The sequence below is a fragment of the Fulmarus glacialis genome, unplaced genomic scaffold (assembly GCF_000690835.1).
Source record: "Fulmarus glacialis isolate BGI_N327 unplaced genomic scaffold, ASM69083v1 scaffold43673, whole genome shotgun sequence".
Lineage (NCBI taxonomy): Eukaryota > Metazoa > Chordata > Aves > Procellariiformes > Procellariidae > Fulmarus > Fulmarus glacialis.
This window is the reverse complement of record NW_009204396.1, coordinates 1-12561: the sequence shown is the minus strand read 5'-3', so window position 1 is coordinate 12561 and position 12561 is coordinate 1. Positions and strand designations below refer to the sequence as shown.

The 12561-nt window shown below is 40.0% G+C and overlaps 1 protein-coding gene across 1 annotated transcript; it reads left to right on the top strand.

Moving 5' to 3' along the window:
• Positions 1-1482: 1482 nt before the first annotated feature.
• Positions 1483-4769, top strand: CCDC51 (coiled-coil domain containing 51). Its single transcript, XM_009574974.1, has 3 exons — positions 1483-1800; positions 2107-2271; positions 3903-4769. Exons 1-3 carry the CDS (start codon positions 1483-1485, stop codon positions 4677-4679), a joined length of 1260 nt encoding a protein of 419 aa, XP_009573269.1. The 3' UTR covers positions 4680-4769.
• The last annotated feature ends 7792 nt before the right edge of the window (positions 4770-12561 follow it).

The window sequence follows — 12561 nt, the reverse complement described above, 5'->3', positions numbered from 1 at the left end:
TATTAGCTCAGACTGATATTTCTCTGCAGTCTGTTTGCAACTGTCTACATAGAAATTCTTCTAAAAATCTCAACTTTCTCTCTCTTTTTGTTATATTGTCTCAATAGCCTGAATATTTGGTAAAACTCTTCATGTAGTAGTGCAATTAAAAGAGGGAAGTCTTGCAGTCTAGAACAGACAAAGTTGAGCTGAGGTTTTAGTACATGGCCTGCAACGTAGAGTAGGTGTTGTAATGTATGAGTGATGCTGGAACAAGAGAGAGCTTACTTCATTTCCGTGTTCTTGAGGTTTTGATCTACTATATTATTATGCATATAAAACAACTGGTAAGATTCTCACAGTGCTGCTTGGTGTTATCACTATTTGTTAGAAATACTTAACAGGGAATGAACCTGTGGTGTTCAGAATCAGTAGCCAGCTAAAAGCTGATCAAAAACGTTTTCCAGTAGCAAGAATCTTTTCCTCTGGAGATGCCTGTATTTGCACATATATGATGTCATTAGCCACCTAAAATTAACATGGAAAATTGTTTTTAAATAGTTTTTAAAAACTATGCAGGAGCTATCAAGCTTTCTCAATAATCCATGTTTTTATATTATATTAGTCAAAACCTAGTATAGTCATACTCAAACTTCATATAAAACCTTATTTGAAAGTTTTCCTGTTTACAGTTTTTAGAGGAATGTGCTTAGTAGAAAATTAAGATCTTATTTACAAATCAATAGACAATAAACCATAACTAGCAGTCTGCTTCTGCAGTGTGAGCAAGAATTTTGAGCTCATTTTAAAATGCAGCCCTAGCTGTGTGTTCACTACCCAATATTTTTCTGATCTTGTGGCTCTTCCTTATGTTTTATGTTTGTAGGCAGTCTTATGAGAATACTTGTGTTCAGTTCAGCTCTTCTGTGTTTCCTCTCTGTCCTTTATGTTTTTGTCTTTGCATTCTTCAACACTTCGTGTTTCTGTGAAGTGTAAGATAAAGGGAATGATCAACCCCTGCTTCTTTTCTTATCAAGATTCCCCCCCCACCCCATCTTTTTTCCTTTTCTGTTCTTCTGCAGAATTGTTAGTGCCTGTGACATGGTACACCAAACGCAAGTGTGAAAGCACAAGGCAAAATTTCATATCGCAATCACTTCTGTGCTGAAGCATTAAATTACTGTGAAGCTACTCCTGCTGGTACTGGATCCTCATGATCACTATTCATGCAGTGAGTGAATTAGTAATCAAGAAGCATGGTGGGAGTACTTCCTTACAGCAGAAAAGCAGGAATCTGTGGCAGAACTGCTCTTTGTTGAAAATTGTGGAAAGTTCTTTAGGTAAGTAGCGGTGTAAAGCTAGTGATGGTTTAGCCATTCTTGAGTTTTATTGGGTTTGGTACACATGTGTAGTTTTAAGAGGTATTAATCAGCCATACTTCAATAACTTTTCTTTTTCTTCTTCATTCTTGTAGCACTTTTGTTCAGTGATTAAATTCAAGACATGGGGCCAATGAAATATAAGTCAGGTGTATCCTCAGTCTCCTGTGGTCTGCAATATCACCATTCATTGATAAAGTGGAGTCCAAAAATGAATTTGCACATAGTGCAGACTTACAGCTCATCAGCACCTAAAAGGCCAGAAGCCAAGTCTGCGATAGAAATGGCCATGGGTCTTCTTAATCGGCTGACAGAAGCTGGGACCATTATGGGAAAACACTCTCTTCAAAAAATGTCTGCAACATGCAAGATTTGGTGGGACAGATATGAAGAGTTTGTTGGAATTAACGAAGTTCGAGAGGCTCAGGGAAAAGTGACGGAGGTAAACATGGAGATAATGTGGAAATTTAAAAATTATGAATTAAGCTATATGAAGTATAAACACTGGCTGTGAGGCAAAAAAGAGCCTCCGAGGAGGATTGTGTCTTTTTTTCTGCTTTGACTGTCTGTGCAGATACTATGAATGTGTTCTAGTCTATGCATGTTAGTAAATATAGCTTATCCCTTAGATTGAAATGGAGTGTGGTTTGTTCTGTTGTGTTCCCCGCCCCCCCCCCCCAATTCATATAACTAGGGATTTAGATCTGTATAGTAATAAGTCTCTAAAATAAATACTCTTTTTTCTCAGGCTGAAAATGTCTTTATGATAGCTCGAGGGATAGTACGAGAGGCTCGTGAAAATGTAGAAGCCCAACAGATTAAACTGAAGGAAATTCGAGACCGCTTAGACAGGGTCTCTCGGGATGACACCCAGTATTTAGAACTGGCTACTCTGGAACACAGGTTGCTGCAGGTAATTTGTTGGTACTTGAGCACTGGCAAATATGATGAAAATTTGTGTGCTTTGCTTCTGTCACTAGTGACTGTTTTTGCAGATGCAGTTCACTTCTGAAGTACAGTGATCTGAGTCAATTTCTGATGATACTTGTTTTAGTTAATTATTATAGATTATTTGGTCTGCTATACAAATTGTATATGTTAATGCTAAAATAGGGCAGCAAATTTGGAGAAGAAAGCTGAAGATAATGAGCTTAGAAAATTAATTGTTTGAGTGGTGACCTGTACATGAGTAGACAACAAAAACCTGTGATTCAATGAATTAACCTCCCATGTGATGAGAGGAGCTCCTTTCTGGTTGTTAATCCATGAAAACTCTCTCAGCTGCCTTCTATGTGGCTGCAACACCCAGACAATTCACTGAAGCTTTTGTGAGAGAGCAGCAAGGGTGAGGCTGCTCCATGAGGGAGGGCAAGCAAGAAAACGAAGTTGACCGCAGTGCAGGCAGGGGCAGATTCCTCACAAACAGGACACGGTCCTACAGCACCTCAGCTGGATAAGCCAAGCAGGGCTGGTGACAGAAGCACATTTATCAACAGTCCATCAATCACAGAGAAAGGGAAGGTAGCAGCCAAAGTCAATCCAGGCAATCCATAGGAACAGCAGGGAACAGGCCTGGAAACAGGTACACACCTGTGGCAAAGCTTAGGCAAGGAGTGGGTACCCATGCATGAGCTTAAGTGGAGCTCCTGGATCAGTGGGCAGAACATCAGGAAAGAACTAGAGATCTGTAGCTAAGTAAGGGATCAGGTCTTTGTGGATGAGATGTCAAAATGAGTAGAGCTCTGTGTGACTATGAAGAAAAGTAAAAACTCAAGTCACCACTCTCTAAGGTGGTGGTGCCACCTTATGGAAGAAATATGTGCTCAGAAGAATGAGAATAATTCTGTAAGATGCAGTTAGCTGACAGACCTGTTCACCGCTACCAGTAGCAGTGATTCCTTTGCTAAAACAGCAGAATTTTATTGCAGGAAGATAATCAGAAGACCTTCCACTATTTTGCTGAGATAAAATGGCTTACAAAAGGAACTGCCATGCTGAAGCCAGTGAGAAGGGAGAAAAGGAAGACACTTGTCTGTGAGCAGGGTAAGAACGAGAAGACAGAGGAATAAGAAGTATAGTTGTTCATGAGATTAATCTATCCAAGACATCCTTTCCAATCCTATTTTCAGTTCCCATTTTTAAGGGGTTTAGAACTGAAAGGGAGAAGTGTGGTAAAGGTAGTGCTTGGAGAAATAAGAGGGGCTGAAAAAGTGAACATTACAGGGAGAGAAAGACCTTACCCACTCATACCCCTTTTCTGTCATCAGCATGTGCCAGATTCTTGTGTAGAGGATCTTCAGCTATAATTCTTGATGACCTTTTCCATTTCTCAGCTTTGACTGAAAATGATGTCTCATTGACTTAAGTAGGATTAATAAAGAAAATCCCACATTAAAAGGAAAATTTCTGAAACAGAACTAATGGATGTTCTTCATTTCCATTCCTTCCTCTGCACTGGGGTTTTGGGTTGTTTTTTTTTTTTTAACTATAGATTTTATAGCTTAATGTTATACCACCTTCTTCAAATCACTGTATTTCTTGCAGGAAGAGAAGAGGTACCGAGCTGCGTATTTAAATGCAGAAGAATCTGAGAGAGAAAAATTCTCTCTTTTCTCTGCAGCTGTAAGGGAAAGCCATGAGAAAGAGCGAACAAGAGCTGAAAAAACTAAGAACTGGTCTATTATTGGTTCTGTACTGGGAGCCATTATAGGTGTTCTTGGTTCCACTTATGTTAATCGAGTAAGGCTGCAAGAATTAAAAGTCTTGGTGCTTGAGGCACAGAAGGGGCCAATAAACCTGCAAGAAGCCATCAAAGAACAGGCCTCCAGCCATTACTTACAGCAGAAGGATCTCAATGACGTCATAGCAGACCTGAAAAATGTGCTGCAAACAAGGACATCACAGGAAGTAAAAGAAGGTGCTTTGTTAACTAGAGAAGACAGGAATGACTCCATAAAAATAGATTCTCTTTTAATTCCCTTAAACGAACAGCTAAACTACACTAAACAAGTCAGTTCATGTCTAGGGAGTTTACAACAGCAGTTTAACAGTCTGCAGGAAAGTATAGCGCAAATGATTTCTGAGATGCAGAGTGTTAAACTTGCAGTTCATTCTAGACCTACAGAAAGAATGATGCCAAGGTCTTCAGTGGAGGATAAGGGCCAGGCTTCTGCTGTGAGAGATGTGATTTTAGAATTGTGTGATACCGAGCGGAGACTGGAAACACAAATCAAGAGAAATTCTATTTACAGCACTGCAGTGACATGTGCTATGTTTGCTATTACTCTGCCAGTACTCTACATTATACTTAAAGGGAACTGATCTCTAACTAATTGCCACAATTTACTAGATTAATAAAGTAAACTTGCACTCCAAGTATTTAGAGTACAAGTCCAAATAAAGTTGCGTTAGCATTTCTCGTTATGGTTTCTCCTGTACGTTTACAAAACTTGTAAAAACTTAGTCCACCTACTGCTGCAGGCTCCATGTTAACACTCTGTCATGCATTGTGTTTTTTAACTCCTCAAGCAAAGGAAATTCCACGGTTTCATCTGTTGATTTCATTCACTGCTTCACTCTTATACTGTCTAGTCTTGTGTATCATGCCAATCAGTGACTTTCACTTTGGAGCTGTATTTGTGATTTTCTGTTCAAATGGTTCTTTTAATCTATCATTGACCTAAGTGCTTCGTGTGTAATCCTTTATAATTTTTCTCCTGTTTTCTTCATATTTTTGCAGTTTGTCCCTACACAAAACATTAGGAGTCATTTTACCAAACAGATAGAAATATTTGCCCTGAAGTTTTTGGTTTGTTTCTTTGGTTTTTTAATTCTGGATGTAGTGACTTGCCATATGACAAACAGCAGGGGCATGTAAATAAGGAAGATTGATGTTACCGTGATACAATGTGGCTGTACAGCCAGATGATGCATTTAAAATACATTTAAGTTACGTGTGGTAACTTTTTCCTAGGACGGTTTATCATGAAGTATCCAAAAGCATTTCTGGAGCTTTAGCTATTTGTTACTGATAGCTCCATGTCCTTGAAGGCTTACAGGCAGGGAGAAAGAGTTCAGATACAGAGTTGTATTAAGTATGATGATGTTTATTCTGCAGATGCAAGCCAATTATCCTTTCTCTACAGACGCATTAACCCATCATTCCCTAGGTATTTTGTGGTTTTAGTAATCATCTATGGAGCAATCACTTTCTTATCCTTACTAGTATCTCATTGGAACTTTCTCTGGTTTTTATTCTTTTTTCAATTTTATTGTGTCTGGGAATTGAAATGCTACTCTACAGCAGGTGCTTTTAAGCCGCTACGTTAATGGTAATAGTGTTATGCAAACTACTCCAAAACAATATTTGGAAAAAAGTGAAAGGTCCAGTTGCCTGTTTTTCCTGGAAGGATGAAGAACAGCTGATTGAGGAAAAATGCTTGTCTAAACAGCTAAATGCCAGTATCTGTGTGTAGCCTAACACAAAATTGCTGGTATTGCTGTGATAAGAAATAGTTTTCTCCCTGTGATGGTAGCAGATAAGCAAATCAGATGTGGAACTCCTGTTCTATGAGCACTTCTGTGCAACCTTTGCAGACAAAGGAGCGACAAGCTTATTTCCTGGTGTAATGCCTTTGTATAAGCATTTCAGAATGACTAAGTTGTGTTTAGTATACAGTCTGCTATGAGTTTTTTTTTTTTCTATCAGCTTTTTCTAGTTTCTTCTGTCCAGTAAGCATATTAAAAGAGTTTGAAGTTTTGATTATAAGCTCCTAAGACTTTAAGATCTTTGGGACAGGGACATTTGCTCTATGAAGCACCAATTTCATTTGGTAACATCAGGTGCTATTGTAACATGACTGAATAAACAAACAATATTAGGAAAGATCTGTGATGATTCACTACTTGTAAGGGAGATGAAGTATGCAAAAGGTGGTTTTGGGAAGGACCACTGCTGATTTATATATTGGTTGTTTGGAGTGTAAAGTGAATAACAAGCATTTGTCAGGGAAGCTGTTTGATCTGATGGCTTGAGAACTGGGATAAAAATTCCCATACACTTAGCTGCGTCAAGAAGTATACATACAGATCAATACAATTTTTCAAATCTGCAATATTTCATTTTCTTATTTCACAAATATTTTTACAGGTTATACTTCTTGCAGGAGCTTGATGAAAATCAGAGACAAGTGTGTAATTAAAGGGGAAGAGGTAGTACAATGGTTCTATTTGTAATTTGCCGGCACTAGTTGCTGAGAATTTTGTTCCAGTCTGGGGTTTTTTTTTCCTTCAGTTTAACTACATAAAGTTAGGCCCCCTTATTATGTAACTGGCTGAATTTTAGATTCTCAGCATCACTGAAAAGCGTGGATTATATATACATAAGCATGGTTTTTAAATGCTGCACGTTAGGCAGCTAAATGTGAAAGTCGAGGCAACACTCACTGAATTGTACTTGGTGGCATCAAAAATGAGTAGAGGTCCAAGGCTAAACCTGTATACAATAAATAAGAGAATATAAAACCAAGGGTTGTTTATTGTTCTAAAGAGATCTGCTTTCTACTCATTTAAAGAAGGTATGGTAGTAGGTAGCTTTAACATTACCTGGAGTTATGGGAAGAAAAAGTCAGTCAATGAGAACAGTAGCAAATAAATCTGTGATAAATGAGAGTTTGAAATACGCAGCCTGAAATTTGAGAAGAGCTGGATGGTGTGATATGTATCAAGATGAAAATAACTGGATCTTATCCTTTGTAGGGAGTTTTGAAGATTCGGGAATAGATTCTGTGTGCAGTGTTGTACAGGTGGCAGAACTCACTGTTACAAGTAATTGCTGTGGTTCTCTTATTTCTGCTTTTCCTTGCTAAATCCTCGTATGTGAAGTGGCAGCAGAAAAATTTCAATTAGGGAGAAAAACTTGTAATTAACTGTGTCTATATAATAATTAGGAGGGCAGATTTGAATATTCCCTCAATCCTGGATTAATCATCACTCCACTGTGGCAATGATCTAAATGTGTAGCTTGGTGCTGCACCGTATGTGTACCCCAAAGCCAGAAGGTGTGGCTGCAACAGTAACAGCTGTACCTTCAGCTAGCTGAAGGCAGTATCCAGGAAGACAGTGTAACATAGACTATACGCATAATCTGTTCAGTACTTTATGCTAAATCTTTGTCATGGTAATGCAGGCAGCAAATACACAAGTTTGAACAAAACCAGCACAGCTGTACAGAGGTGTTTATCTGAGCACTCACGTTAGTTCAGGTACATCTGCAGTACCGACAGTGATTTACACAACGCACAGTGACATCTCAGTGCATATTTCCTGATGATTCAGCCGTGGCTAAATGAATAGTTTGTTGCCTGTGCTCTTCTGCGTTATTTTAGTTAAACAAAAAAAAAAAAAAACAGTGTTCTGTTGCATACCTATGGATTATTAACAAAGTTTATAATAGATAGTTGAATTTCACTCTTGGAATGACGTCTCTCAGCTGAACTTTCCACAACAAGAAAATTCTGCTTGCCAAGGCCTTTCGAGACTTAAATTCTTGCTCTTTCTGAGCAAAGTCCTCTCTGGGCAGGATGGCTCAGCCAGCTTTGTGTCCCAAATGCTCATCAGCCAGGAGGGATGGTGGTTGTACAGGTCTGGTGAGGCCGGGGACTGACCTAGGCATTGTGTATAAGTCAGAGAAAGCCAGCACTGATTCGAGTTTGTTCCACTGTCAATCAAGACACAGAAAGTAAGTTAAAGAGAGAACCTGGTAAGGGCAACAGGAAGCCCTTTGATAGACATTAACTATAGAAAAACGGATGGCAGTGGCCTGAGCTTGGCTGATGCTAAGCTATTTTGAGTTCTTACTGCTCCATGAGAAACCACTAGTAACTCAAAAGCAAACAGTCTAGTGGCTATGGAAATAACTTTTAATGAGGTCACTGCAGACTTCTAACAGTAGGTACATTCTGAAGAGAAAAGTTGCCATTCCTTTCGCTTATGAAAGGAATAGCAAATGTTGCTCATGAATATAGAACAAAAGCAGTTATATGTAGTGTCACAATCAGGATATATACATTTATTTATTAACACTTGAGTTTTGAATGTTCCAACATTCTGAGATCGTGGTCAGAATTTGCAGGTGCTCCTGTTGATTTCTTGTTCTTTTCTTTCTCCTGTTGATTGTAACTATCTGTTTGAAAAAGACAGTTTCTTTCACAGAATACCTTCTAAAAACAAATACTTCCCTCTTTATGGAGCTTAGGAGTAGTAGAGATGTCCTGTTTACTTCAGAAACAGGATCGAGATTTGCATTAGGAGTGAGGTTCGTGAGCTAGGAAAAGGGAGACAATGCTGGGTTTGTCCGTAATATATTTAGAAATGTATTTTATTGCCAGATTTTTGCTAGCAAGTTATATTCATGACCTCCCTCATAAAACACAGAAAAGTGTGATTTCTGGTGTTTGGCAATTGGTGGATAATCTAAGAAGGTGTGTGCTTAAATACAGCAAAAAACAGCAGGGCCACAATTTTTATTTTTAAAGAGAATTAAGCCTTCAGGTAATTATGGTTGTGGCAAAGTTTTGGAGTTTCCATCATGGGAAGTTTTTTAAAAAAATTTAGCTAAGTATCACTAGATTTGATACAGATACAGACAGATCCTGTCCTGGGACAGGATGGATTCAGTCAAGAGTTTTGAAAACTTTGCTGTTCTAAGAACTGCCTTTTTTTTCTTTTTTTAATTCAGGTGGGAGAGTCTATGGACAATTCGATGTCCTAGTCATGCTAGTGCAGGTTATCCTATAGTGCAAGTTATAGCAGAATGAGAAAGTGTTGTGCCGAGAAAATAATAGCTGTTTACTATGGGCCATGTGGTGTCAGGCACCAGGAGAGAGGGAGAGTGCATATATGCACAGCTGCAATAAAGTATGACCCTAAAAGTATTGCCTTCATAATTATTTTTCAGAATCAAATTTGTAAGGTGACTTCTCGACCGATTTTGAAATACTATGCAAGGAGTTTTTTTAAAGGCTGTTTTTAATAGAACTTTGCACACTTCTGTTGTAAGCCTTTAAATGGCTGCAGCCTACACTGGCCTTTCTGTGAGTTTGCTTGAAGCAGGCTGGCCCATTAAAGACTATTCTGTTTAAATACTGGCATATCATACCCTCTCAGGAACTTCCCTGTGCTTCAAGACTTGTTTTTAAAAAAAAGGCCCAACGCATCATCTGTGTTGACTCAGTGAGCTGATCACCCAACCCTCTGTGTTAGTTTGGTGCATGTAATCTACTTCATCAAATACATGTAATTCTTGCTCTTCGTGGAGGTGATTGTGACAATCTGTGTGGCTGCAGCCGTCACCTGTGACGCTGGAAAACTTGTTCATGGTGACATTGAACGTGTCATGCATAAATGCTTAGGCCACAGAGCTCCAAGATAAAGGGGTTGTCACACACATCCCAAGCTTGTTTTGCTGCGTTCTGCAGAGATAAAAGTAAACCTGTGCAAATTGGTTCGTGCTAAGAGAGTCTCCTACTCTTCCTCTGCAGGCTCTGGGATGCTGGGCACTGTTCAGGCCGCACGGTCTGCGAGGCATGTTCAAAAGCAGATCTTTAAACATCAACAGACTGCTTCTAGCAAAACTGTAGGTGCCCAAGTAAGGGTAATGAAGACCTTAAAGCTGTTTCTAAATGTTCTGACAAACTGAAAACTTGAAAGGAACAGAGTCAGATTTAAAGTAGGGTAGATGTAGTCAACCTTCTGTTGGTCCCTGAATTACTGCTCTAAATGCAGTTTATTCCCAGAAGCTATAGACAGTATTCAGATATCCCTCGTGACTTTCTTAACCCATCTCATCCCCTGCTTGGAGGGGAGGAAGAGTAAGAAGAAAATCAAAAGGAGCATAAGCAGCTGCTAGCCTTGTGATTATCATAATAGTTATGTAAGAAACTTAGCTAACCTGCTCAGAACCAGACATAAGCAAGGGCTTTTATAGAGGAGGATCCTTTATGGATGTAAATATATTAAAAAAGCTTCTGAACAAATGGAAATCAAAAATTGTTTAAATTTGTTCCTCAATATGTTTGTTCTTTCTGTGACACTGTTTTTAGCTGTGTAACGTTTGAGAACTAGCTTTTCTCTAGTTTATTTTTAAGAACTGCAGAAGATTTTTGTGCAGACCAATCAAAACTCCTCCCTGAAGAGGGAACGTGTAATCCCATGGTGGTTTTACAATATCCTTGTCATTCCGGAGAGCTGTGGGTACAGTAAAAGGAGTAGGAGGGGGACACTGTAACATCCTTCAAGGGCACAGAAGCTCTTCCTGTCCTGCTCCCAAGGCAGACCCTGCAGCCAGCTCCCTGCGCCAGCTCTGCCATGGAACAGAAGGAAAAGGTGCTCTTTTACAATGCGCTCTCATGAGGCTGTTTTCTGCTTTTTAAGTGAAGCTTGCAGATGTGTTTTACCAGATGGAAGGAGCTGCAGGTTGGGACTGGCTCTGAAGGGAAGGCAGAAAAGGGATTAGTGTTTTGAGTCAGGAATGGGTTGGAGCAAAGAAAAATTGGGGGTTTTTTTAACGCTCTTAGTCACCAAAAATGGATTTTGGTGGAAGCAATTTGAGTGCAGTTGAAATGTCTCTGATTAGTGAGATGATAATACTCTGTTCAGTGAGCTCTAACCTGAACAGCGATTCGGTGGGTAAGGTGTAGTAATAGGATGGTTTTGTCTGTGTGGGGAGAGGAGCAAGTAAGGATCATCTCCTCATGAGAGTCCTCATGGGCTCTGCATACAGTGGGCCCCAAGGACTCCCCAGAATAATGAAGCAGCAAGGAGCAAAGGTCCAGAGAGGCAGCTGGCATCTGCCTCTGAAATAATCCTTCCTTTGGGGGACTGTGATTGTGCTGCCAGATCCTGGGGACTGTTCAGCATCTCTAAACTTTCAGACATACTTTTTTCCTTCATAAAATAGTCGCTTTTTGGGGTGGGGGTGGGAGTGTGAGAGGCTGATGGATTGTAACAAAGAGAGTAGATGTTTAATGACACTTCTGGACATGGGACTTGTACCAACTATGTTCCTCTGAAATGTCAGAAATGCACGTGGGAGGAAAGCCTGATTCAGACATTCAGAGCAGCTTTGTGTCTTGAGCGGAGCTCTGTAGCTTCATCTCGCCAGAAAGGAAAAGTGATGGGCACCCCTGGCATACAGGCCAGTGCATGTTTCCTCTTCCTCAGAGTTTGCTTTAACCTACAGCTACCATATGACTTCTGTGTGTCCTCAGATGTGTCCTCTTTTTCCACACAGAATTTGTGGCTGGGTGGTAAAGGCATAACTTCATCTTTTGTCTGGGATTTCCAAACTTCAGACAGTCAGTTCAGCAGACAAATGGCCATTGGCTGTGTAATTGTATTCAGTACATATAGTTGGTCACTGCATGTATAGCAAGTCAGTGGTTAGACTAACTGTACATTTGCTGATCAATGACACAACAGAGTCCAGCACATCTGGGGAACACAGAAGTTACAGTGTGAGTGAGAAAAACGGGAGCATTAATTCTGACCCTCGGTGGAGCTGTTACTGGGAGAACTTACCCCTAATTCAGAGAGAGGTTTTTATGCAGTCGGTTCTTGGGGGCAAGAAATGCCTCTGTCTCTTACACAGAGCACCAGCCTCTGCTCTTCTCATGACTGGAGCTTCCAGCTTCAAAGGAATAAAAATCACAAAACCACCAGTCAGTTTATATTACACATATCACTTCAGGCGCTTCTGCTTAACAATGCTTTTGTCTCCACCGGCTTTCAGGCGGAATGGTATGTTCTTCACTGTTTTGTAACTAGAGATAACTACACTTTTGTCACATTCTTGAGTCTTGTTAATGTCCTGGTTCCCGCATACTCTGCAAACGGGAACTGTGCTGTATCTCAGCCATCTGATGCTGTGTTTGTACAGGATGATTCCTAAATAGGTAGAAACTGGTTTTGCTATCAGATTTTGCTCCCTGTGCACCGTGCATGCTGCATCACTGTGGATTCCCACTCACCCACACCTCTTGGCTGAAGACAGCCAAGCACAAAGGCTTGTCGAACCAAGCACCGAAGTTACCTTGCTACGAAATACAGAGAGAGGGAAAATGCTGTGATTTCTTCCAGAATATATAGTTTTAAGTCCAGCTTTCAACGTAGGGGCAGCAAATACCTCTGGGAGAGCAGCTTGCTC